Source organism: Rhopilema esculentum, chromosome 11, assembly GCF_057945365.1.
Source record: "Rhopilema esculentum isolate cy_ngs chromosome 11, ASM5794536v1, whole genome shotgun sequence".
In the NCBI taxonomy this organism is placed as follows: Eukaryota; Metazoa; Cnidaria; class Scyphozoa; order Rhizostomeae; family Rhizostomatidae; genus Rhopilema; species Rhopilema esculentum.
In genome coordinates, this window is record NC_142825.1 from 15,197,884 (window position 1) to 15,225,464 (window position 27,581).

The 27,581-nt window shown below is 37.3% G+C and overlaps 1 protein-coding gene across 4 annotated transcripts; it reads left to right on the forward strand.

The window, feature by feature from the left end:
* LOC135693539 (uncharacterized) lies at positions 1-26,923 on the forward strand. 4 transcript variants are annotated; one of them, XM_065212066.2, is made up of 12 exons: positions 1-398; positions 6,516-6,703; positions 6,900-7,028; positions 7,702-7,878; positions 12,350-12,550; positions 12,946-13,125; positions 16,851-17,174; positions 19,000-19,083; positions 20,284-20,337; positions 24,489-24,530; positions 24,943-25,101; positions 25,507-26,923. In XM_065212066.2, the coding sequence occupies exons 1-12, from the start codon at positions 238-240 to the stop codon at positions 25,599-25,601; spliced, it is 1,794 nt and encodes a 597-aa protein (XP_065068138.2). In that variant the 5' UTR covers positions 1-237; the 3' UTR covers positions 25,602-26,923. The 4 variants fall into 4 exon arrangements, with proteins under 4 accessions (XP_065068138.2, XP_065068139.2, XP_065068140.2 ...); XM_065212067.2 differs by lacking the exon at positions 19,000-19,083; XM_065212068.2 differs by lacking the exon at positions 16,851-17,174.
* The last annotated feature ends 658 nt before the right edge of the window (positions 26,924-27,581 follow it).

Below are 27,581 nucleotides of genomic sequence, written 5' to 3' on the forward strand. Positions count from 1 at the left end.
CGACCACCACCCCACGACTGTCAGGAATTCAGGAATTGAATTATTGCAAAGAGGAAGGAAGTTGCATATTTGCGAATACTGCGTTTGTTAATGTGTCGATTTGTTGACCGATGAATCATAAAATCTCTATGCATAAAACTCATCTTCAGAGGGTGCTTCGTGACCGCTACGTCATTTAATTTGCTTTCAATACCGCTCGTCAAACTCTCCTTACTATCATTACTACTGACGAAAGTAATGGCTGGGTGCTCCAGAATTTCACATCAATTGCTGGCTGCGGCGATATTCTGGACGTTTTTTACGTTAGTAGTTAACGAAGAAGTGCCAACAGATCGGAAAGATGTTCCCCGATATTCATTTCTTATGCCGGCTATCATTTGGGACCCAAGGAACCCGTTGTAAGTTTTATTTCTGTTTAATGCTCATTATGTGGTTCGGTTGTTATTCAAGCAGCAAAGCAAAGGGCATAAGGCTTCAAATCAAGTCGATATCTTTCCCCTACTGACAATAGTTTAAACTTAAGCCACAAATTATGGGAGATTTTACTCCTGGGCCCTGATAAAATTTGCTAATTGTCCACCTAGGCCTAAAATCATTCTGATTACCTAAACATGAATTCCAATAAGTTTTCGTCGATAAAGCCTGCTGAGCATAATAAAACATATCGAGCTTAATTATCTTCAAACATGATAAATCTAATTTTATTTTCAAGAATCAGCCTAGTTTTATTTTGATTAAGCGTTTCAGCATGAAGTCTTATTAGACATTAATAAATCTGAAATAAATCGGCATGTTTTAATGGCAGGTATGGTCGAAACACACACCAAGGAAGTGCTGTATTCAACTAAAATTTTGCAGCCAAATTCGCCAAAAGTAGTTATTTTGTTTGCATAAAACGGATGGCAATTTGATCAAAGACGGTGGCTTGAAAATTTGGTTATTTGGCAAAATTGTTCCTCTTTCCAGCAATCTTTATCTATATTTTTTCTATTTTGGCAGTAAAACTAAGCCCCAGTTAAGGGCTGGCAAAAATTGTTTGAAAATGTAGTTCTGTTTTTTTGTTCCAAGCTTTACATGTCCAGATTTTCACCAAATTCTTGCTATCATGTTTCATCTAATAGTGTCTAAAGAAAGAGCTAGTTTGGTGTATTTCACCTAAAGATGTAGTTCTGTTTTATTTGTTACAATCTGTGCAGTATCGAAACACATATAGATTTTCCAAATTGTATCCTGCCTGGTATTCCTGCATAGCTTGGATATCAGTTACTTGGTTAATAACTAAATAACATCTGCCTTCATTATTAAATTGTTCTTTCTTTTCACCAGTAATACATTGTTACACCCCTAGATATTTATAATAACAGGTTCTGCTTTTTGCACCTTGTGCATTTTGTTTAAATTTCACTAGCTCCATTTTAAGTTTGCTCATTTAAGAGCACACAATGGTTCATTTGCACAGCACATGTGTTATAGAATTTGCAAGAATTTGACTGCAAAATATCAAACATTGCCTTAATGTTGGTTAGCAGCACATGAGCTATGATAGGATATGTTACAAACAGACTCCTTATACATGTAATCTACACCATAAAGCAAAAAGGTAGGCCAAAAACCCTGCTTTCAAAATATGTTTTTGTCAAAATATTCTACTCAAATATCTGAAGATTTTTTTATCATATAATGAAGATGGGCCAAATGTTGTCAAGAGCATGAAATGAAATGCATTTCTGAATGCTTACTTGCTTCTTTATCATGATATCCACAAAAGAATATGACCATGTTTACTACCCTGTCTTTTTTGTTTTTACCTCAGGAAAACTTTGTCGAAAACTATCAGGTATAATGAACTGTTACCTTATTTTATTATTGACATAATACAAAAATTTGATCAGGAAACCAAAATGTTTGTTAAGAATTCAAATTATGCCCTGTCCATGATAGATATGTTGATGATGATCTGTGTGTTTATGAAAAGTTTAGTGAAATTAGTGAGTAAAAAAACTTATAAATTCAGCAACAAAAACCACTCACACAATCACCTTAAACACCAAGTAATAGTCATTGTTAAAGATGACCAGTTAGTCTTCAATGAAGGATGCCAAAGTGCTAAAAATAATTGAGGGGCTGAATTTATCCTACCAAAAGCACGGTATTATTCTATAATTTACTGCTTATTGTTTTTTGTTAGATAGAGTGGATCCCATGGATCCTATCAATTCTAGCTGATATCGTATTTTCTATTCATCAGTTAAAAGGCGATGCCTGAAAGACCAGTCAATATGTTTGTAGTATTGTAAAGTTGAGTGCCTTCCATATACTCAATATCTTGCATTAGCTATAAGAAAACTTTTTGATAAGCATAAGTGCTTGAAGAAAGCAAAGATTCAAATTTCACTCTTTTCACCCTTGCCAGCAGAGCTTCTTCAATATTTCAATATTCATTTGTAGCAACATTTGTAGTCTTTCAAAGATGTTTTCCTGAACATTTTGCTTTCCTAATAAATGATGTTAGAGCTAATTTATCTCTCTCTCATTTATAGTTAACATGAATATTCAAAATAATCTTTAGTAGCACAGTATGTATTCTTCTTTGTCAGCTTTACTTTTGTATCATCTCCAGGGGGTGAATAATTTAAACTTGATTGATATTAAGCTTTTTCAATGTATACATCTCTTTCTTTTTCAAGTATATTTTTTTATTTTTATTGTCATGTTTTCTGATTTCATTAACCTGTTTAATGTAAGGTATTTAATACACACAATTAAAATTTGATTTACATTATAAGGTATTTTTAAGGTTTTTACTTGTTCTTGAAAGATTAATCCTGATGTTTGATAGCAAGATTATTGTTGGCTTAAATAAGTGGATTTGGCATAATAAAAACAGAGTTAGAATCCTCAAAAAAACACATCCCATTTATTAGTGGTGAAAGGTGGTTGTTAGTTAGTTTTATCACCTGTCTTTACCCTCCTTTGTTGTTGTACTTGTCTTTAGTATTTGCATTTGATTTTTTCCTGTGAATAAATTATTATTTGTTTGCTTTGTTAAAACTACCCCATTAGTGGTTAGAATTTGCTGTAACAGCTGATTCCATCTTAAAGAGAAAGAAACATATCAAATAGATGTTATGCCAGTAAGGCCTGCCTCCATGTGTCCTTTTTGGAAACAAAGGAATCTAGATACAAATCTATTTGTTATCCGTTGTAATTTGTAATAAGTTTGTACTGACCACATAGGAACCAACTGCTTGTGAGCTCAAGCCCCCAACCCATGGCAGCTTTTTAATGGGGCTCAGCCACCACTTGTAGTGTCTTGATGCTTTTCATAAAAGGCCAGTAAGTTGAATTCTTGGCAAAGTTGAATTCAGGTTCTGCAGCTCTTGTTGTAAAAATTTATACCTCTAAGTAGATGTTTTTCGTGATAGAGCTTGATTAGACGACTTTATAACTGAACGTTGAACATAGTTATTTTCAGAATTTTATATATTGTTTAAATATATTTTTGCGACATATGGATTTAAGCATGGGAATTTCAAGATTTTTGAGCACTTCGTGTTTTGAAAATAGTTATTACCAGCCAGCATAGGAGGATCTTACGTCAATTTATTTTAAATTGAATATCTTATCTGTCACTGAAAAGCCAGGGGGGGGGGGGGGGCATCAGCTTTAAGATTGCTCTGATGCCATTTTCAATCCCATTCTTTTTTACTTGTCTCAGCTCGGTTTCAGTGATATTCCCACGGCTTTTGATGCCTGTTTGTCATATTGGCAGTGAAAATGCTCATTTTCTATCTAGATATCAGGATACTTTGATGTATTCTCATGCGTGGCTAAACAGAATCTGGGTTATTTTAAACCATATTTATCATAGTAGGTCTGATATGATCCAGACGATTTGCCATCCATATCATCATGGAACATCGGAACACGACTAAAAAAAGGTTCCATCTTTTTCCCGACTAATTACCATTTCGCGACTAGTCTTTACTATCAAGCGCCGTAACTATCAGGCGAATGCCGCTGCAACAGAATGCCCGTTTTCTTAAAAGTGAGTTTTTATCGGCCCCAAATCGTTTTACCAAATTATACGGAACTTAATTGTTAGTTTTGAGATCAATTCAATAAGACAGGAACTTCTCATATCTCCAGCATTTTAAGGTTGATTGGACAAATTATTTGGTCGTTTCAAAATCTATGCTATTTGTCAGTGATATCTATCTTATTTCTGTTTTTATAAAATTTTATTTTATTTTATTTATTTATTTGTTTGGATTGGTAGTAATCAGTTCGTGTAACTAGTTGATTCACTCTAATATTTATGTGTGCAAAGATAGAAAACACAGCACGCGTACATAGTTTTCGTACAACACTCGTCCGACGAAAAATACTCAAGTATGCCACATTTCCTCTTTTCCATGCTATCTTTGATTTAGCGGTACAAATAGCTTATTTATTTATGCGTGCGTTTTGTAGCGCTGATATTTATTCGAGATATTCTCCCATCAGCAATATTTACAGCCTAAATGATATAGCGCTTGCTGTTGGTACAACGGTGTACCAAATTCAAGGCATTTATATCTCCATCTTCAATTCATCCATCTTTAAGGTTTTTCCTGTCTTAGAAAGTGCTTTAGGAACAACCTCGTCAATGGTGTCTGGTTGATTAATTAACCTTGCTTTGAAAGCTTCAGCCCTCTTTGCCCTCTTTGCCCAGATCCAGGACGAACTCAGGCCGATCTTATACACTGCTGGATCTACAAGGACAATCTATTGCAAAAGCTTTGCACTCTTCGTTGTTCATTTTATATACCTGCAAAAAAGTGTGCTCCTTAATATTCTTTTGGACAATGTTAAGCCGTTGGTTTCCGTGTATAAGCGTGAGTCAGACGGTAATATGATTATCAACTAAAATGAATCACACACCCGCAAATGACAGGAGACAGCAACGTCTTAAGACTTTCTGGCCACCAGTTGCTTGGTTTAGAATTTTGGATTTGAAAAACAAGTCCCAAAAATTAATTCATATGTTGACTCAACGATTTTCTTTGAATTCAGACATGATGTTAGGTTGATTTTTGCGCTCTTAAAATCTTTTTATTTTAGATAGAAGGTCGGCTAGAAATTATTTGGTAAACGTCTCACTAGCTATAGAAATGAGAAAAACGAGGAAACATGCCCTTTTGGGAATGTTGAAAATGTTGCGAGTTTCACTGCAGAAATTCAAAGAAAATTTATCTAGGGTGTACGTTTCGTAGCGAATCAACTTGATAAAAATTGGTGCAGTATGTAAAGAAACATTGCTCGGATTTCATTGCACTTTGAAGGTTGCCTTTGCTAGCCATAACACAACACAACACAACACAACACAAACATAACAACACAACACAACACAACACAACATAACATAACATAAAATAACATAACATAACATAACATAACATAACATAACATAACATAACATAACATAACATAACATAACATAACATAACATAACATAACATAACATAACATAACATAACATAACATAACATAACATAACATAACATAACATAACATAACATAACGAACATAACAATGTATGTGAAAGTTTGCAGGTGACGCGTTGTATTTGTCGCGCCCAATTCATTATTTCAACATTTTATCAGCTCGTGTGTCATTCCATTTAAACAGCATTGAATTGATCAGTTCAGTCAAGGAGGCCTATTATGCGAGAATGGTCAATTAGGTTGAGTTTCGCCTGGCTGAAACTTATTGGATATTGAAATCTTTTCTTTCTACGAGGTATTAGATCTATGGCAACGATTTCCCCAAGGAGTCATTAAGAATTTTTATATACAAGGGGGTTAATCCGATAATTATGGGTAAGAATTTTTGATGTGATCTAATAATGATAGTAACAATAATAGTGATACCACTTCTCCATTTCTGAGCAATTACTACTTACCACCAGTGCAGTGAGGGTAGTATTACGGGTTTTGGGTATTGTTGTTTTGTATTTCAGAATTTGCAAAATTGTTCCACACATTTGTTTATGTTACTAAGTAACTTTGGGTTATTCCCCTGTAAGCAACCTTATTTTTTGGCAAGTCATTTTTTTGGAAATATCGGCATTCCCACCGGTGCTCTATATACTCCTCATGTTCTCCAAACCTTCTGCATTAAGCATTTTCATGCTTTCCCTTGTAATTTGTCTTTAATTTGGTCATGTTTAATGTTAGTTTTAGTTGTTTTGCACCTTTATTGTGTTTAACATACGATTTTAGACCGAATGAAAAATTTTTTATGAATCTCATTTTTTTTATTACTTTGACACAAGTCACTTTTAATGGATTTAATTATTTTTGATTTATTAAATCCTCGTGTAGAAAGAGTATGAAATTTTTGTTTTTTTATTTGTTAATCCATGTTTCTTTTGTGTAAAATTGCGTATTGTCTTTCTTTAAGCTACCAAAATAAATATGTAACTAGTATGCCTAAATTCAATTTAATAAATGGCATTGTTATACCTTTTTTAGATTCAATTGCCCAAGTAGAGGCATCAACACAATTAATGTAAGGATGAATGACTATGTCATATTTGGATGTCCTGCAGAAGGAAAAAACCTTGAGTGGTTTGACAGTGCAAGCACCTTACACTCAGAGATGTATGAAAATGGATTTCTTACAGAGAATAAAACACTTTTAGATCAATGCAATGCTACAAGTGAGTTTAATAAATTTCCTTTGGTGTTTTGCATTACAGAACCTCCGTTTTGCAAGTAGCAGTGGAGAAAGTGATAAGATTTATTTATAACAACAACAAAAATAACATCAATTCACATCTTTGTTTTTCAGTATTTATTAATGAATTAAATCTGTCAAGCTTCTTTACTTCAAATGCTTGTTTTCGTTGTCTGCAGGTTTTAGCAAGAAGTTTTTGAATTGCAATAATCCAAAGTCTCCAATATTTCGCACTATTAGAGTGGCTCAGATGGTAGCAAGTGATGATGAACCAATTTTTGCTTACAACAAAGAATATTATTTGTTTGGTATGTATACTCACTTTAACATATTATAAATCTTGATTAGGAATGCTGTGTGCAAATAAGCCTTTGGTACTGTATTATTTGAAAACGACACTGGATTGGGGAATTATGTCATAGTGTAGTACTGTTTGTCAGGCACTCCTCAGATTATAGAAGTAGGATCATGTCCATAGGTAAGTAGAAAAAGTAAGCCCTGACGCATTGAAAGACACACGAGAGGAAGGATGGCATGTTAAATTGGTTCTTGCCCAAAACTATGGTTGTGTTTTAGCAATGGCAGCCACTAACCTCCCAACTAGTTAAGCGATCCAAGAGAGAAAACAAACGCTTTCTCTGTACAGCCAAACTTTGGCTCTTTTCTTTTGATGTAAAAAGATTCCAAGGCTCTTAAACAATAAGGCGGCTTTACTTGTCCTTGCTTGCATAAGAATGATTTCGAAATTGTTGTAACTGTACACTTTGGTGCATTCTTGGTACTTGAATATTCATGAAAATGCTGACCTATAGCCGAATCAAATTTTGCTCAGGCATTCTCATTTTTGCAAAGACACAGAGGCTGTTCTCGTTTCAGAAGTTAGCCTGATGCTTGCGAAAACATGCTGTTTTATTCTTTGATTTAAAAGAGTTTCATGCGTTTATGCTTTTGCATTTAAACGAAATTTATCTTCAATTTTAGGCACAGGAACAGGACGGGTTGGTGATATCGATCAAAGACAGGGTGGTCGATGTGCTGGTCAAGACAGTTCAGGTTATCCCATTCACAAATTGAGGCTTAAGTTAAAAGTTTGTGCCAAGGATGAAGCTGGAACAGCCAACTGTCCCATATGCCTAACAGCTGATTGTTATAACAAAGGTATGTAAAATGTTCGTTTTTATCATGTCCAGTTGAGGGTCACCTTAAAAACAGGCTTGAAACATCCCATTAAAGAGGCTATTGAGTATTGCTATATTACGAGCAATCAGTTTGGAAATTTGATAACTTGTATGTCGCACGAAGCGTAGTAAATGGGACTAAAAGGCCATTCATTTATAATGGATATAGCTTGGAAAATAATCATCTTTACAATAAGGCGTAACAGGCATTATAAACATCAAAATACGGCTGTTTCCGAGTTTTGTTACCTCTTATCTTGCCACAAAAAGTAATTTCTTGAACGTAAAAGTACCGTATTTTTTCGATTATAAGCCGCCCTTTTTTATAAGCCCCCTCGATTATTAGAGGCCGACCTCCACTTAGCCGCGCGTACGGAAGATTAAGGAAACCAAAAGCACGTACGTTCGTGCAACTGGAGATAGCAATAAGCATGACCACTAGAATCACTAGAACAGCTTTGAAAACCCGTGTAAAGTAACAAACAAAGATGGTAGCTTAAAATCGGCGAAGAAAATTGTTAGGAAGTGAAGAAGAAGAAGAAGAACGTCATTTCTACTAGAAACTAGCCAGAAAGAGACGGTCTTGAGTCAGGGAAATTCACTAGCAACGAAAAGTCAAAGGTGAATACAATTTGCTTATTCGACAAGCACAATTGTCGGATCCCGAATTATTTTTCCCGATGTTTCGAATGTCAGCTACAAAATTCGAAAAATTATTATAATATGTTGCGCCTCATTTAATTTTGAAGTTTTAAAGAAGGGAACAATTTGGCCTCCTGAACGTTTTTGTGTTGCATTGCGTTTCCTTGAAACGGGTGATGCATTCAACACTACCGCTGCAAACTATCCTATGAGCGGAAGTTTTCAGTCAATCTGAATGGAGAAATGCACAACAACGCTCCGAAAGTTGCCTTGAGTTCAACTGTTATACGTGCAGAACATTGTCACGGACGGCCGCCTGTCAAGTCAATGTGATTCTTAATGTATTGCCTTTGAGCATGCGCCGATTTTATTGCTACGTACGCGCGGCCAAGTGGTGGGTGGCCGTTAGCCGCAGCGAATTGGGTTTATAATAAAATGTTAGCCGCCCTTGATTATTAGCTGCATCAACATAACCATGCAAAGATACTTGGCTTGAAATAACGGCTGCAAAGATCTTATTGTGTACAAGACAGTAACACGAGAAAACTAAAATTGATTTACTCGGGCTATCAGTTTGAGCAACTCATCAAGGATTTTACAAGGGTATCCACGACCATCAGCTCTACAGGTGAAACTAGAGTCACCAAATTATGAATAGTTCACCTTTCTTCAAACAGACCCAACAAGCTCTGTAATGTATCGGTCGTAAAAATCGGTATAACAGATCACTATATGACATACGGTATTAGAAAATTAAACGCTAGAGTTCATGTCAATGACGTGAAATTTAAGACAGAGCCACGCAGTTTGAAAAATTATGACCGTGACTCTTTCCCTAATGACTTGCGTAGTATTGACTGGGAGATGGCTATGTCATGTAGATCGGATGACCCTAATAAGATGGCTAGCGATTTCTACGATCTCTTTCTCGCTGCCTTGGATGTGCACGCCCCGTGGAAAAAATGGACCGCTAAGACGGGGCAAGCATCAAGAATTTAATGTGCGAGAGAGACCGTATTAAGAGACGGGCTGAGAGAGATCCAGCACTATGGCCAAGATATAAGCAGCTTCGAAACAGAGTAACTTCTCAACTCAAAAAAGCTGCTGACAATTCAAATAGTCCGACGGGAACGTGGAAAATAATAAACAAGGTATTAGACAAACATTCAAATCATAGTCCTCCTTTGTCAATTATCCATGAAGGTCAACGTGTTGAGATACCTGATGAAATTGCAGAGGCCTTTAACAGGCACTTTATCTCCATAGGCCCAAAACTAGCCGAAAATATTGAAACCAAAGATTGCGATGACCGACTGAAGTACCTACCCAGCAAGGGACTGCCGGTTGAAACTAGTTGTGAATTTCAAAGGGTTGATCCTGAACTCATTGAAAACGAGATCAATAAGTTAAAATGCTCTAAAGCTGCAGGACATGACAAGATCCCAGTAAAACTAGTGAAAGACGCTGCTGATATTTTATCTAAGCCATTGGCAGCTATTTTCAATTTCAATTCTTTAAAGTGGTGTTTTTCCGAACAGATTGAAAGTAGCCAGGGTAACATCAGTCTTTAAGACCGGATCGAGAACTGATTTGAACAACTACCGGCCAGTATCCGTACTCTCGGTATTCTCCAAGCTAATCGAGAAAATCGCACATGATCAAGTCTCCACCTTTTTGAAGGAAAAAAGCATGCTCTCCAAATGTCAGCATGCATTTCGAAAGCTGCACAACACGTTGACCTCATTACTCAATGTTGCTGACTCATGGTTCTCAAATGCCGATAAACGAAAAATAAATATTAGCATCTTAGTTGATCTAAAGGAGGCATTTGACACTGTGGATCACAAAATTCTGCTCTCTGAGCTATCAAAATATGGGATAGGAGGAACCCCTCATCAGTGGTTTACATCATACCTAACTGATAGGATACAATACTGCCAAATCAATGGTTCCAGTTCACAACAAGAGAATGTTCAGTGCGGTGTTCCCCAGGGTTCGTAAGCAGGGTTCGTGCCTTGGGCCCCTCCTTTTCATTTTATACGTAAATGATTTTGAGCGATGCTTAGAAAAAAGCTCAACAAATATGTATGCAGACGACACTAGCATAACATGCTCTGCAAAAGACATCGAGGAGCTGTGCAATGACTTAAAAACTGAGGGTAAGAACATTGCAGAGTGGATGCGGCGAAATAAGCTTAGTCTGAACACCAATAAAACTGAATAGATGGTGATTAGTCATAAAAGACGAATTAACCATATCCAGGGGGAGATGAACGTGGAAATAAATGGAGAAGAAATCCAACGAGCCCATGAAGTAAAATATCTCGGGGTCACTATCGATGAAAACCTATCTTGGAACAAGCAGTACAAGAGGCTCAAGTGTAAACTTAAAAGTGGTCTTTCTTCGTTGAGGAAACTTAAAAACATACTACCACAGTCGAAATTGGACCAGGTTTACAGGGCACTTTTCGAGAGCCATCTGAGATACGGTGATGAATTATGGGGAAGTCTGTCCGCTGCAAAGCTTAAACATCTTCAGCGACTTCAAGACAGGGCTCAAATATTAATTGAAAGTGCTAAATTTGAGATTTGTAAATGGCTTTCAATTTCGAATCTAATTAAATATGACAGGGCCATAATGACGTACAAAATGATGAATGGCTTTGCCCTGACAGCCTTAAAGGTAAATTTATCACTAGATCAGAGATATCCAGGTATTCGACAAGGAATCAGCTTGATATTGACATCCCAAGGCAAAATTTGGAATTCTCAATGTGAGTTTCTTTCACTCTGGGGCCAAAACATGGAATGAGATTTCAAGAAACATCAGAATGAGCCCCACAATTTCCATTTTTAAAAGAAACTTGAAGGGATTCCTACAAAGTTAATAAATTCCCAAAACAAAACACGATACCTAGGTAGAACAGCAACACCTTTATTTTATACATATTAAAGAAGTAATTGTAATAGAAGTAGTTTATTTATATTTGTATTAAAGCTGATAGGGAATTCGTGTATAAAGATTTTAAAATGAAAAAAAACTTAAACGAAGAAGTAGACATTAGAATTTAGACAAACCACTATTTCGTCCAGCATGGAATCAGCAATACCGTACATGAGTTTTTTATTCGCATCTTCTACCTTATCTGTCGGCTTCAAGGTAGCAGGAAAGTTTGGCAGGGTCTGGATGAAGTAGTGTAATCCCCCCACTTTTATAATCCGCCCGCTTTTATAAGCCGCCCGCTTTTATAATCCGCCCGCTTTTATAATCCGCCCGCTTTTATAATCCGCCCGCTTTTATAAGCCGCCCGCTTTTAAAAGCCGCCCGCTTTTATAAGCCGCCCGCGTTTATAAGCCCCCCCCCCCGCGTTTATAAGCCGCCCTTGATTTAAAACCGCAGCTAAAATCGAATAAATATTGTATTGCTGCCATCAGCACTCTTTTACTAGAATAATGTTGCGAGATTTTTCAGATTTTCTTTGTTAGATTTCGGTTCTGGTTCCGGTTATGAATTCTGGCTCGAATTTGAAATGGTTCAGAGCAATAACTATGGTATATGTCTGCAGTCCTTTCGAATGAGCGATAAAAATTCGAAGTTCAGACTGGTAAAAGGAAGGGAATGGATGGTCGAAGTTGCAGACATCACTTGTACGCATTCATGAAGCGCATGAAAAAATAAACTAATGACATTATGTGACAGGGGGCTATCTTGAATTTCGAGACCATCAGTGGTCATAGGAGCCCTCGGATTTGTTCACTGCTTGTCTATTTGGTTTTGTTTATTGTAACCTTCCTTTTGATTTTTCCAGGCTGTGGAAACATTACATCAGAGAATACCACCCACTACCATAAAATTGACCATTTATTCCCACCCAATAATGCAGCGAAAGCAAGTCCGCAAATTTGCAAAAAGATTGTCAAACGGAACTGTAGTAATAGCGTGACTGGCTGCCCTAAACCAAGCATAGAGGAAGAAAGCATTGAATGCCCCCGGGCAACTACTGAGCCAAGTAAGGCCAATTTTATGTATCGATGTATACTTGATTAGAAGCTCCTTACTCTGTGATATGTCTTTTCGTAACATTTCATGCATTGTTTAGTGTTTCGAGAGAAATGCTGGAAAATTTTCTCCAGTTATCTTTCAAATAATGATTTGTTTTTTATTATGGTGGAATTTTCTTCAGATTTTAATAGAAGGATATATGTAGGCAATTTGTCTGTCTGAATCTTTGAGACGATAACTGACAATTATTTAACCTCAGTTGCTTTATTTAATTCAATCCCCAACTGACCTTAACATGTGTACCATACTACTTTTAGCTTTTTGGTCTGACATTCCTCAGAGTGCAAAGCGTCATAATAAGGGTCCGAAAGAACACTTTTAATTGCATTCCATATTCTCTAGTTTGTGACGAAACATGGACTGATGGGACGCAGACATTTTACAACCAAACTGGTAGTTGCTTCCGAAAAAGGTTCAAAAACTGCACCGTTGGCTCTCTTGAAAAGTACAACTTCACGAAATTGGAGATATACAGGGTGCAATGCCCCCCAACAACAGCTCCACCAACAACTATGCCACCATGTGAGTACAATGTCTTGCTGTTCTTCTAGAAAATAGTTTTAGACTTTATAAGGATCTGCTAGATTCGACGGCCGTTTTTCATGCAGTGTTTATCTACAGAGTATAGACACTTGTCTACTTTGTGCCTACGCTCAGTACCTTTTTCCTTTCCCTTGAATTAACTTTCCAAAAGATATTGTGCGCGATCCCCGCCGCATAAAACGTATTCTGCTTTTATCATTTCATTTTTTCATTTTGTCATATTTTTACACAGAAACCCTATCAGCTACTAAGTTAAAAAAGAAAAAGTAAAGATTAATTTATATATTATCGAAACTTATATATTATATATGATATAGTTCTCGACAGCTCTTCGGAGTTCACTGGTCACCCTGTTTCTTAAGCGTTTATACTGAGGCCATAGAGACCGATCTTTTTCAGCACGTTTCTTAGTCCGGCCTCTCTCATGTATAACATTTCTGATACGGGGAGTTATCCAGGGTGAGGGTGCGTGTCTCAATGGATTTTTTCATGTTTTTAGAGGTGCATGCACATCTATGATCGAGTGGAAAAGTTCGCAAAATTTGTTTGCCATGATATTCGGGTCATCACAGGCGGTGGATATAGCCATTTCCCAATCGATACTTTGCAGGTCGAGGAGAAAGGCTTCCCTGTTATAGTTTTTCATATTGCGAGATTCAGTCTTAATTTGTTTCCTTATTAGCGAGAGATCGGCATTAAGTTTTCTGATGCCAAAGACCATGCAATGGTCGGTCATGCCAATTTTTTTATTACGCCAGAGCAGGAGATAAAATTAGGTCTGTTCGTTGAGAAGTGATCAATTACCGTTTTGGTTGTATTTGTTTCTCCATTAGAGCTTGTTTTAGTAGCTACCCTTGTAAAATCTGTGATCAGCTATTCGAACTGAAATTCTGAGTAAAGAAGTTTCAGCTTTCTTGTGTTATAGTATTTTGGTTTTTTATAATCACAGTTGGTATCGCCAGTGAGAATAATTTCTTTGCCTTCTGCATCTAGCTTTTTTATTATTCTGATTAAATAATCATGCTCGTAGTAATGCTAAGATTCATCGGACTTCTACATGACTGAACCGCATGTGATACTTTTTCGCAAGGATTATATAGATAATTCTGCCTTTGTTAGCAGCATGTTTTTCGCTTTCTTCCAAAACGTCTCCATTCCTAATGCCTCCTTCGTCTTAGTTTTGGATACAAGCTAAATGATTGTTTGTGATACAGAAGGACACGTAATTTTTGATTTAGTTCTTTAAGTACTAATTCTGTAACCTCTTTAATCTGTTTACTTCTAGATTTGAAAACAAATCTCGGCTGCCGTTATTTGAAACAAATTTATCTTTAAGTGAACCATGTGCTTGGCCTCTTTATCTATGCAAAGTCTCGAGTATTTTCTCACTTACATTCACCCATTTACTGCGTTTCTTCTCACTTAGGAACTTTTCACTGTAATGCTCGGCATTGATGTGTTGTTTTCTTCAAAGATGTCGCCACTTTGTTCACGAGCTCTTCATTTAGTCCACTGCGACTTTGGTGTACTTTGCTCAATGACCATATTTTGCACTTTATTCTTGTTTTACTGCAAGTAAAATTATACTTCATTTTGCTCATGTTCATCCAAAAAATATTTGCCTTTTTCAAAATATCTCCACTGCCGAAGCAAGGGCTTCAGTATACGTACAATCGTCGAACTTTGCATTAAATTGGCTGTTCGTAGATATGGTTGCCAAAAATAAAGTGTATGAAATCTTCTTGTACTTGTACCTTTCTTTTCCGATACTTAGAGCCGTCTTAACTACACTGAACCGGTGGAATGACGCAAGCCCCTTGGATTTTTTACTTAGAATGGCGGAAGTTTTCTTTGGTCACAGGGCCTGCAGTGACGAAAGATTTTTCTCAGACCTTGGAAGGTTTTTGCTGTTAAGAGGTTGAACAGCTTCCGTCCCACAGACGTTGTGATACTTGTTTTTCTGAGACAAAATCATGGCTTTGAAAAAAGCAAACATTCTAAAGTTTACTTCAGCTTTTCGCCTGACGCACTAAATATCAAACGGCAGAATATTACAGAGCAGATAATTGTAAGGGCTGGCCAATCAGGGTGGCTTCCCTGGTAAAAAGTGGAAACGAACTCCTTCTGTCTACACAATAGCGTGCTTACTCATGTTCATGTAGAACGATGCTGAAACTACTTGATAGAACGACGACCGGGTTCTGCCAATTATCTGAAACATTTTCTCACTGTAGTTATAGAGACAAATTCAAACACACAAAATTCATTTCACCTTCCTTTCAGTTCTGCTGAAAGTTTAATTCCAAATTAATGTCGGCAATTTTCCTTAAAGGCATTTGACATGCTTAAGTACAGCGAATCCAAAAAAACTTGGGTCAAATTAACCAAAGCATGCGTGGATTAAAGGAATTGTAAACTGTTCACGCGAAACTATGTAATGGAAAAATTCGGACCATTGCCGAAGACACTAAGTGGGAAAATGGCTGCAGGAAGATTCCAGATAACCGATATCTTTGATTCTGAAACAACTGATCGATTTATAGCCTTCTATGAAGACCAAGCTATAGCATGGTCTGCCATCTTGAACCAGTGTGTTCTGCGCTGGGATTTTGTTAACTTGTAGGAAGGCGGAAACTTTTCACATGATATTCTCAGTGCGCAATTTGATTGGTGAATCGCAGATGGTCGAGTGGCTGTAAGCCAATTTTACCAGTGTCACGTGCCTTTAGGCTTTAGTTCCACATGTAATTCAAAATTAATGACCCTTTTTAACGACAAGCAATATTTAGGTCTTATTTAATAAGGCTCTCTATACCGCGAGGTTCTTTTATCTAGTTCCCAAGAGTTCTCTAATTAAAGAGTTCTCCATAAAGTTTTCAACCAAGTAATGTCGATGTAAATGAATTTCTTTAAGGTCTAGCTATCTGCAATCCTTATTTGTCCTTAAGTCGCAGTTATTTTTAATTTTTTACTTATTGAGATGCTGTGATAAAAGGGCCATAAAGCTATTTGATCTGATATTGTAATTTATGCAGTGTTTTACTTTTGAGGATCATTGACCCATTGGTAACAGGCAAATAACCATTTTTTAGGCTTGTAGCACTTCTTTCACGAGTCGAACTGTATCTTGTAGTCTCACAGTACGGAAAAACTTTTTCCTACTCAGATCACCAGGGCCTTTTGTGACAATATGATAAAAGACTCGGTAAAAACAAAGCGCCGAGCTAAATTCTGTCAACTGCTGACATTGAATGCATAAAGATTACAGATAAGACATGGGTGGAAGGACACTAGTTGCAAAAAAATATTCGATTAATTTCCGTAAAGGTTTATAGATGAATAAGATGGAATTTGATAATTTCCCACGGCACGCCCGACCGGCACGCCCGACGGGCACACCCGACGGGCACGCCCGACGGGCACACCCGACGGGCACACCCGACCGGTTGCATAATGGACTGCATATTGCTTTGGTTTTTCCAATGTCGCGAGCAGAAGGTAACGATTCCCTTGCCTTTCTTCGCTGCCATTTACGCCAGTGTTATCAAGTCACCGCCATCCCTTTATACTGGAACTGTTTTATCGTATAAATTCTTTCTGCAACAACCGGTGCTTTATGACAGGGTATACGAAGACTTGCACTTAACGTTCCCATGACAACGGCAACGAGCTGATTCTGAAAGAACCTTTTTCTCTCCTTCTAGCTATTCCACTGTGGCAAAATGTGAGTGGGGGACTCAAGTACCTTACAAACAAGACTCATTGTTTTAGACTCCAGCAACGCAAGTATGAATCTTGTCGGCAAAACATAACAGAGATGAGAATTTTGGCAGCGCCTTGTCCATCACCAAGTACTTCAGTGCTACCGACTTCTTCCTCTTCAGCTTATTCTCGCTCTGTTTTAACGTCTTGCTCTGCCCAAACTACGACAGTAGTTCTAACATCTACAATCGTATCGGTATATTCTGTTGAAGCAACAAAGAGCTGCGCTTCCACGTCGTTGGCAAGAGAAGCTGCCTCCACACTCGGTTTGTACTGTCATATTTAGCATAATCTTACCCTCTACTGTGCCTTGATATTTCTGTACTTTATAATCCCGCAACTACTTTTGACTCCTTATTGGTCTTTTGATCTTTTGATAATTCAAATAACGACACACGAATAGAAACCTTCTGTCTGCTGTTTCTTACCACTGTGATCTTTTCTTAAGAGAAATCTAATATTCCTTTTATAATTCTGTTGCTGCCAAATCTCAGCTGTCTCTTAACTACAGCTTCCAATAATGAATGTGACGTAACGGTCTCGAGCTGACAACGTTTTGCCTGTATTTGCATCTAAATAAACGCTTGAGAGGGAATTTATCGGCTCTAACTGTTAAGATTTCAAAGTAACATCTTTGAGGGAAGTTTCAATCTTTAGCTTCGCCCGTCAACTTACCACACCTGAGAACAGCTAGCCTGAGTGGTTCATAGGAATCCGAAAGGCGTTCAAGTTTTCCAGCTTTTTTACGCCTTCAAACGGACCGACGTAGGGTCGTATCCAGCCTGTAGCAATTGACAGGAAAATTTCGGAGTTATTTGTTCTGCAAGCAAAGCTCTGTATTGGTATATTTGCACAGATGTTTTGCTACAGATTTCAACGCTTGCGGGTTTATTGTGTTCTCAAATATCTCGCTCAGCTGAGTATTTGATTGAGTCCAACAGCTAAAGTTTTTGGCGCAAGAAACATTTGAAAGATATAAAGATATTTGAAAGAAATATTCGAGAATCCAAATTCAACATTCAGGGTCATTGCACGAAGTCGTCAAGAAGCCATGTGTTTGTAAGATGTTCATGGAATAGAATTGTGTGTTTCTTCAAAATTTCAAGCCTGTCCTTTCTTTGACTTTGCTCCGAAGCGTTAGTTGCTAAAGGATGGCAGACCAAATGACACAGTGCAACTGGTGTTGCTTTTCTTTGACAACGAAGCCTTAGACCAATGTATACAACAAGAGAGTTACACTGTATGGATAAAACATAGAAATGAAATGTTTACCAAGGGAAGAAGACAAGGATGTATAGGTGTGCGCTCTTGGAGAGAAAAAGAACAACTTCCTCCAAGGACCCTGCTACTTGGCCATGTACAACCTTTTCCTCGATACTTCTTTTGCAGGCTTCAAGTAGACAGCGAACCGGGAATATATGTAAACGCTGTACCAAAGTTGATTTCATTAAATGTTCCATTGAATATTTCATTTACAGTTTCATGGAAACCTGGTTTCAATGATTATGTACACTATTTTAATCTACGTTGTGAGTCCGAGAGCAATGATTGTACATTTACGTTTATATAATACTAGCTGCTCGTAGGCTTTCATTGCAAGGGCTATAGTTTGTTGCCTAGAGTGTTTTCGTTTGCTGAACGTTTGTGAACTTCTGCTGTGACCTCGTAGCCTGCTAGACAATATTGAAAGAATTGTTGTTAGTTACCTTAAGAAAAGTAATCTTGTTCCTATTCTTAAACGAGTGGAATCATAAAAAATTTCATTTTGCAGAAGAGTCTCACGAAATGCCAAACTAATGGTATATTTTTTGAAGAAGACTTACCATAACAAAGATTAATTATCTTCAGCATAAGAACAGTGAATTATGTTGTTGGCTTAGCTTCAAACTTCTAACTAGATTGGGTCTGAAAGCTATTGCTCGTCGGCCTTTATTGGTAGGGTTTCTCCTGTGATTCGTTAAATACTGTTAAAGCTTTGTCCACGAAACTAAAATACAAATTACCATTAAGAGGTTGTGAAGTCCCTTTGGGAGTACTATGGTCTTAATAGGCTTTATTCAGTTTCACGTATTTTGTACCTTTCTGTTTTAGGCTCTCCGCTGCCTCAGGTTTTAAGCAGCGCAGCGGCTACCAAATCAAGCAGCGCAGCCGTGACCCAGCCAAGCAGCCGCATTGGTAATTCCTATTTATTCTGCGCGCTTTCTTTGGAAGATTCATCCTGTAGTACAGTAAAACCCCGCAAACAAGAAAATAGGAAAATAAGACTTTACAGACTGATTTTGTGGAAAACAACACCCAAAGATAAGAACCAAAAACAGACTAATTCCTTTCCATGTCCTTATGAGATTGTACATCATATTAAATAAAGCATGAAATTCTCAAAGTCTGAAAGTATAGTTTTCAAGTCGTCATTGTGGTTTGATTAATTGATATTCAGAGCCATGTCATTTTATTTTCATTTTTTCATATTGTGATTGAAATTGGTTGGTCCCCAACAGAAAACCATATCCTCTACAATTTGAAATTCAGTCAGGCCATTCTCAAGTCTAGTTAATTTTATCTTGTGCATCATAGTTGTTAGTGTCCTTGCGATAAGAGCCACACCCTGAAAATATCACGAGTACCCCATTTATAAGAACCTAGTCAGTCGTTTCTTTAGAAAAATTGTTTCTTGTTTGTGGGGTTTTACTGTAGTGGGACTTCAAATTGTTGGTCTTGTTAAGCAGTGTGGTTTGCGAGCCATGATGCTTTCGAAATCAACCATCAATGACGCTGCCTGACACCTCAAAATATTGCTCAGTATCTATAATCAGTACTGAACGTTTCTTAGAAAATATCGATTTTGACTCGGTTCCGAATGCTTCTTAGGGGTTTTACTTTGCTTTTTCATTTTTGTTGTACATAAGGAAGTTGTATTCATTGAGAAATTTATTTACTTCAATAGTTCATTGTTGTGTTGGCCTTGAATCAAACCATATCTGTGCAATCAGCTCTTTGCCTTTATTTGTTCAATTGTACCACAATGTTGGCTGACCTTGTTTGCAAATAAGAAAGTGTTTGCTTTTCTCTTTTAGAGTCGGTCGAAATGATTTGAACGATTCTAAATTTTGTTTCTACTTGAAAACGGTGTAAGAAATGCACGGTTGAAACAAATTGATTATTTCTCTAGTATCACTTATTTTACAGCCTGTGAACTCTGACGTGCAGACTCTGAACAAATTTCTCCTACAGATGCATGCAAGCCATTATATTATGATTTTAAAAGCTATTTTCATAAAAGTATTGATATCCAGTTATGATTAATGTCAAATTGATAAGCTGTTAGCATTTTTGTCAGATGGCTGCTATTCTTTATTCTTATTTATTCTTTTGTAGGTTCTTCGCCGCAAACAAGCAGTATAGGGTCTACCCAACCCACTAAAAGCTCAAGTAAGTCATTTTTAAATTGTTCCTAATATTTCGCTTCTATATCTTGACCTATTCGAGCTTTTACCTAGCTGGTTTTTCCGAACTTTTTATTTAATGTGTTTTAACATGAGTTTTTTGGCTAGGTTTCCAACTAAAGTTAATGGCTTGGGGATTTCCCTATTCTTGGACAGGGTCACCACAGGGCCATTTTGTACTTTTTCCCTAATAAAGAAAGCATATTGCATTATGACATTTTTCTTCGATGCGCTTTCTGATAGAGATTATTATTATTATTATTATGCTGATGTACACAGTTCTGATGTTATAACTGGCTTGTTCTTGATGTTTCTTGAAATCGGATCAATACCCATGATCTTAGATCTCGAGAACTTTTCTCAACACTCTTGCAGTTCCTAAAAGTACAGATTTTTGTATTAGTTTTATCTGCGTCTTGACTCCAATTTCCTTGATGTAGTTGCTCAAATTTCGTGTTACTGTTCCAAGGGCTCCCACGACAATAGGAATAACTTTTGCTTTCACTTTCCATAATCTTTCCACTTCTCTCTTTAATTCGTCATACTTTTCGATTTTCTCTATCTCTTTTTCAGCTATTCTCACATCTCCCGGGACTGCAACATCAATGATGTAACACTTCCTTTCTTTCTTATTGACAACCACTATGTCAGGTCTCCTTGCCTGGATTTCATTGTCTGTTTGAATATTGACATCCCAGAGAATCTTTACATTTGTTGTTTCTACCACTCCATCTGGTTGATGTTCGTACCATTTATTTCCACAATCTATGTCATACAGGCGACAGACATCCCAATGGAGGGCTTTCGCTACACAGTCATGTCTACGTTTATACTCTCTCTGTGCCAGTTTTGGGCATTCACTGACAATGTGGCTTATTGTTTCCTCTTTCTGATTACACATTCTACATTTCGAGTCCCTCTGCGTCTTATCGATGTTTGCTTTAATTGCATTTGTTCGCAATGACTGGGTCTGCGCCGCCATTATCAGTCCTTCAGTCTCCTTTTTCAATTCCCCGTCCCGGAGCCATCCCCATGACTCTGGGTCATTTATTTCTTTTGTCTGCCTGAAAAACTGTCCATGTAACGCCTTTTCTTCTAGCTCTGATCGCCTCTCTTCTCTTCTTCGCTTCTTGAAATCTTTCTCTGACACTCTTTCTCCTGCCTCGCATCTCACTGATGACAATATCCTCTCTTTGCTATCCTGAACATAGTTTTCAAGCCCCAAAATTGCGAGCTGAACACAATCCTCAATTTCTACAAGGCCTCGTCCTCCTTCTTTACGGGGTAGGTAGAGTCTTGCTACACTATCTCTTGGATGCAGTGATCTGTACATATTCATCATTTTACGAGTACCCCGATCTATTTCTTTCAGCTCATCCTTTCTCCAGTCAACGAAAGGTGCCGTGTATCTCATCATTGAAACAGCCCAAGTGTTTATGGCAGTTATCATATTGCCTCCATTAAGCTTAGATTTCAGTATCTTTTTCACTCTTCTCTTATATTCTTTCTTTAGACTTTCTTTCATCTTTTCACCTAATACTTGATCAGCTTCCATAACTCCAAGGTATTTATAACCATTTTCCTCGTGTATAGACCTAATGGTTTCCTTATTTGGTAAGTCAATGCCATTAGACTCGACTACTTTCCCTCGCTTCATAACCAACACTGCACATTTTTCTACTCCAAATTCCATACCTATATCATTACTAACAACTCTGACAGACTGTATCAATGCATTTAGTCCACTTTCATTCTTCGCATAAAGTTTGATGTCATCCATGAACATTAAATGATTTATCTGCTCTCCATTTGAACTGAACTTATAGGACGCTTTCATTTTACGCAGTACTAACGTTAGTGGTATCATAGCAATCACAAACATTAATGGTGATAAACTGTCTCCTTGGAAAATTCCTCTGGCAAATTTTACCTCACCAATCGCTTCCCCACAAGATGTCAACATGGTGCTCCATTCCTTCATACTGTTGGTCAGCAAATTTTTTACATTCTCTGCAGCTCCAAACATGTTCAAACATTCCTTCAACCATGAATGTGGGATTAGATCATAAGCTTTTCTATAATCCAGCCAGCCCATTGCAATATTCTTCTTTCTTTGCTTCACTTCCTTCATGATTTTCTTGTCAATATACAATTGGTCTAAGCACCCCCTACATCCTTTCCTCGATCCCTTTTGTTCTTCTGGTAATACATTCTTAGCCTCCATAAGAGAATAAATCTCACCTGCCAATATTCCTGTCAACAATTTCCAGCACATAGCGAGACACGTTATTGGACGATAATTACTAGGCACCCTTCCTTTTTGTGGATCTTTGACTATCAAAACTGTTCTTCCTTTAGTCATCCATTTTGGTACATTTCCTTTCCTCAAGCACTCGTTGAGCTGCAATGTAATTCTCCCATGCAGATTAGTAAATCTTTTCAACCAGAAGCCCTGAACTAAGTCAGGTCCTGGTGATTTCCAATTTGGCATTTTATTAACAACCTTTTCTACCTTTTCCCTGGTAATCACAACATCATTTTGCCTGTCAATTTTAATTTCCTCCTTCAAGTCCTGCAGCCATTCTGCGTTTTCATTGTGCCGTGTTGGTTTGCTCCATATATCCTTCCAAAATTCCATAGTTTCTTCCTTTTCAGGTCGTACTTCATTTCTCTCTCCGCCATTCAATTCATCATAGAACCGACTTTGGTTTTCCCGAAACAGTCGATTCTGTCTAAATTGATCTATTCTAGCTTGATATCTTGTAATTTTTCCTGATTTAGCTGTAATCCTTTGTTTTAGTTCTTCACTTACTGTTATGAGACCCTTTTCTTTTAACCAATACTTTCTCTGTAACTGTTCTTGAAATCTTGTCTTAATTGTCTTCCCTTTTCTTAACTCTTCGACTCGGCTTAAATCTTTCCTCAAGTATTTTACTTGCTTCTGCAACCTTCTTTTCCACATAGGTTCTCCTTGCCTCTTCTTTCTAGTGATCTTTACACCTAATCTCTCAGTTGTAACAACTGATGCTGCATATAACAAATCATTGGTCACGGTGATATTTTCGCTTCTTATTTTACCCAGCAAGCTATTCATCTTTTCAACTTCTATTTTGACAGCACTTTTATTTAGACCTCTCAGAGCAGGTAGCTTTGTCCTTTCAGGTTGGTGTAGTACTTCAAAAAGCCTCTCAGCGATCGCTATTTCCTCGTCTGAAAAGTCCTCATCGTCAAAATTTCTAGCATCATTTTCAGCTGCTCCTGTCTCATTATTCTGCTGTACATTATCATCATATTCTATTTGTATTTCTTCGCGTCTGTTGTTAGCATCGCTTTCCACACTTTCACCCTGGCTTTCATCGTCACCTCTGTTGCCTTCAATTGTTTTCTGTCTCTTGATCTCCTCCATCTCTAACTCTGTTATCCAACCCTTCAGTCTTATTTGTCTAACTTGGTCTAGCAGTCTTTGCTCTGATACCTGAGCAAGATTTCTACTTCTCCAGATATTTACCATACGTTTCCGGTAACCCCTCTTATTTGGCTCGCTCGCGACATAGCACTCCATCACTGTTCTGTTATCTTCTCTTGTCCACTGATTTCTAGTTCTACTCCTCACAGTTGATTCCGCAGTAGCATGATATCGACCGAGGCTGGCCTGCGTAGCACCACCACCCCTGCCGGACGCGACAGCTTCACCTGTGGATCCACTCCCGTTGACGTCGTTCTCTATGTTATTTTCAGAATTAATCATCATTTTCTTTTGAAGATGAGGTTGTGGTTTTGCATCACCAACAAAGCAGTATTTTTATCGTGACACCATCACTAGGGGGGTCGCCGACCAGGGCTGAAGAGTCCCCCCTACCCATGAGACAGACTAGCCCCCGCCGGACGCCAACCCGGTATTTCACGGCCTCGGGGAGAGCTAACAGGTAGTATACCTTGCTCAAGGGTGACCTGGAGGTAGTAGTGGCAAAGGGTAACCTCATTCTCCCACGTCAAAACTCCACTACCGGATGTAGTTTTTTGTCATACCCAGGACAATCCATTATTATTATTATTATTATTATTATTATTATTATTATTATTATTATTATTATTATTATTATTATTATCATCTGATTCATGTCTCTTTCCATTTAGTACCAGAGCCATCAAGCACCGGGCCAGCACCTCCCAGCGGAGGTAACATATGTTCTTCATTGATATGTTCTTCAAAATTTTAAAGTTAAACTTAACATGTAGTGCGGGCCAAAACTGTACCTGTTTTACATATTTGGAATTTTCGCACTCTATTCTAGATTCTTTGAGGAACCCTCAGATTTACAGCGTTAAATTCTTTGTAGCCTGCATTTAAATAGCATATGAGGTAGCTGAAATAAACCGAAAATTGCTCATAATGATGAAATTATATTGACCTGACTTGCCGCTACAATCTGTTCTTTCCTGATTGTGAATGCATTGCCGTTATAGCTGATCAAAGTATGCTTAAATTTCTCGTGTTTATGTGACTATTTGTGATATTTGAATGTGGAATTAGATTACGAATTGTGGAATTAACAAATAAGTTTAACGTGGATTCCTTCTAACTGATTAGGCAAAAGCACTGGCAACGCAGAATCAAGCGATGCCAAGAGCTACATCATACCAGTTGTATCGGCAATTTTTGGCTGCATATGTGGCGCCCTTGCTGTTTGGTACTACATGCACTTGAAGCAGAAGCGTGTGTCCACAGATGATGACATTCTCGATTCTGGTAAGTGTTATCATTTTCAACAATTGCCATTGCTCATATTTTGTCGATCTTAATTCGATCAGGAGATTAGATTTTGTTTGCGATATTTAGCGTCAGTTATTGAATCCGTGTCAAAATATTGAGTATTTCACGTTTGACAAGAGAATTAAGATGAACCTTTATAATCATCTTTTAAAAGCAAGCTTTCTATAAGATGTCCAATTAATTTCCTGACATGCCTATAGATTCCCTTGCTGCAGTTTGTTCCATCCATCTTTTCTTGAAAAGATCAAAGGCTAGTTCACGGATACTTTATCACTCAACTTGCCTGCCTGTCATCTCCCGTATCTTAAAACTGCAAAAGTCTCTATTATGTTTTGAATTAAATCCTTTTTTCAAGATTGCTAAATTTCTGCCTAATTTTAGGATCAAGCATAACCATGGTAACAGATACAGGCTCGGGGATAAAAAACAAGGGGTACCGCATGAGCACCCTCAAGGCATCATCGCAAGGAACCTGACGCAGCCATCGTTTTGTATTAGTGTGTTTGTATAGTTGCAGTTGCGGCCGTCTTCTTATCAGAAATTTCTTAAATCGCTCGTTTTGTTTAGTAATGTATATAAATAGAATAGTCAATTTTCAAAGTATCTTCACAGTGGTTATTTTTTTATTTAATTTGGAATCGGAAGTATCTTGGCATATTGATTGAAATGATTCCCGAGTGCAGCTTATTTTGCTTCAAGATATGTTGACGGCTCATTTCCGAATTTCACGACGTAATATCTTTTTAGATAGAGAAGCAAGCGCTGGTTTTGCCTAGCTGTGTAATCATCTAAAGGTATTAAGTAGCCAATTCTTCACGAGCTAATTGTTTATAGTCGTATAATAGGAAATAATTCGGTAATTACAGTGAATAGAGAAAATGTGATGATAAGATTTAAATGAACACGTTCATGTCATAATCTGACTTGCTCTTTCCCTATCGTCGAGTGAGTCAGTCTCTTTTGCACTTTTACGGATGAGCCAGTAGTTGCTTTGAAATATGGGTGTAGATTTTATCGTGTCACCTATCAGCCTGCTCGCAGAACCAACTGGTTTTCCCAGAGGCTAGTCACTTATATGATAAAGTAAAGATCTTTTTCAAGGGGTACACTATTTCAGTGTAGATTTAACTGACAATATGGGTAGTGTTGTAAATATTTTTGCGATTTCACCATCGTTCTAATATATTTAGTATTTCGAATATGAAGAGAATTACTGGCTGGATCAAGATTTATGTCCCTCAACTGTTGTAATTTTTTGTCGTTTTCAATCGGGACAGTATCTAGTTGTCATATCGTCTTAAAATCATAAATAAACATGTACATGTTGCTGGTAAATTCCTTGAAACTTGCATTGAATGCTTTAAGTTCTCTTGTTTTGCAGTGACAATCTTCTTTGTTTTTTTACCAGCTGTACTGTACTGCGAATTTTTCTGAAGCCAAGTTAGCATATTGAATCGTATAGGATTGCTATCAGTATTGTCAAAAGTTGCACATGTTTAAACAAGGTGGGCAGACTGCTTACCCAGATTCAAGCCTTTTCCGAATTCTGTTGTAAAATGTAGTTTCAATCTCAAGTACCACTTCTAAAAGCAAACGTCAATGTAATATTGATTTTATATACATTAAAAGTGACAGTTCCCATTTTAACAGTACCACGGTGTCATTTTCCTTTATTTGATAATCTTAGTTCAGACATGGTTCAAGTACAATTTAGTTTAACTATATTTGAAAACTAACAAATTTGTATTAAGTTTTTTCTCAAACTTTATTCGAGGTTATTGTGCTTCTCGTCGGTAAACTAGTTCTCTGTTTGTCACAAACTCTATATATTCACGTTGTTTTCCGATCCAGCCTGGAGCACTTAAAAAGACATTCTGGAGGTTTCAGAATTCAGCCTGGAGGATCTTTATCTGCAGTATCTTTTTTATAAGGTTTTGGTTTTTTACGTTTGAAAAATTCTTGAAATATTGCAAACTTTATTTAATGCCATTGTTCTAGAAAATCGTTTCGTAAAATCTCTGTCAGAACTTTTAATGGAAATTCTGATGTGGTGCCGCTGCATCTTCTACTGATGCGCCAAGATGACGATGATAACGCAACGATAAAGAATGGTAAAAATCCAAAAGGGTAAAACGATAAGCTTCGTATAGGGAGTTCTCTTTTTTCATAACTGACATACAATTCAAGGCAAATAATATATACTAAGTTTTAATTGCGATCGCACTCCAGTTTTCAAGGCCTTTGTTGCATCATGGTGAACAAATTGATAAACCCCTTGTCACTTTATTTGTCTAACTAATTTTTTCTTGGTCAAAAGTTTTCAGAAATCACGCCTGTTCAAGTCTTCTGAATTTATTTGTGCAATGACAATATTTATTTATCACTCAAATACCACAATATGATAATTTCCTGACTTACAGATTTATTAGTTTTGGTCTAGGGCCTTTTTTAACATA

Excerpts from the sequence above, each read along its gene's own strand:
- LOC135693539 (XM_065212066.2), top strand. The coding sequence starts at position 238 with ATGGCTGGGTGCTCCAGAATTTCACATCAATTGCTGGCTGCGGCGATA. Across the intron at positions 7,029-7,701 it reads CAAAGAATATTATTTGTTTG|GCACAGGAACAGGACGGGTT; the intron begins GTATGTATACTC and ends CTTCAATTTTAG. Across the intron at positions 25,102-25,506 it reads TGATGACATTCTCGATTCTG|GATCAAGCATAACCATGGTA; the intron begins GTAAGTGTTATC and ends GCCTAATTTTAG.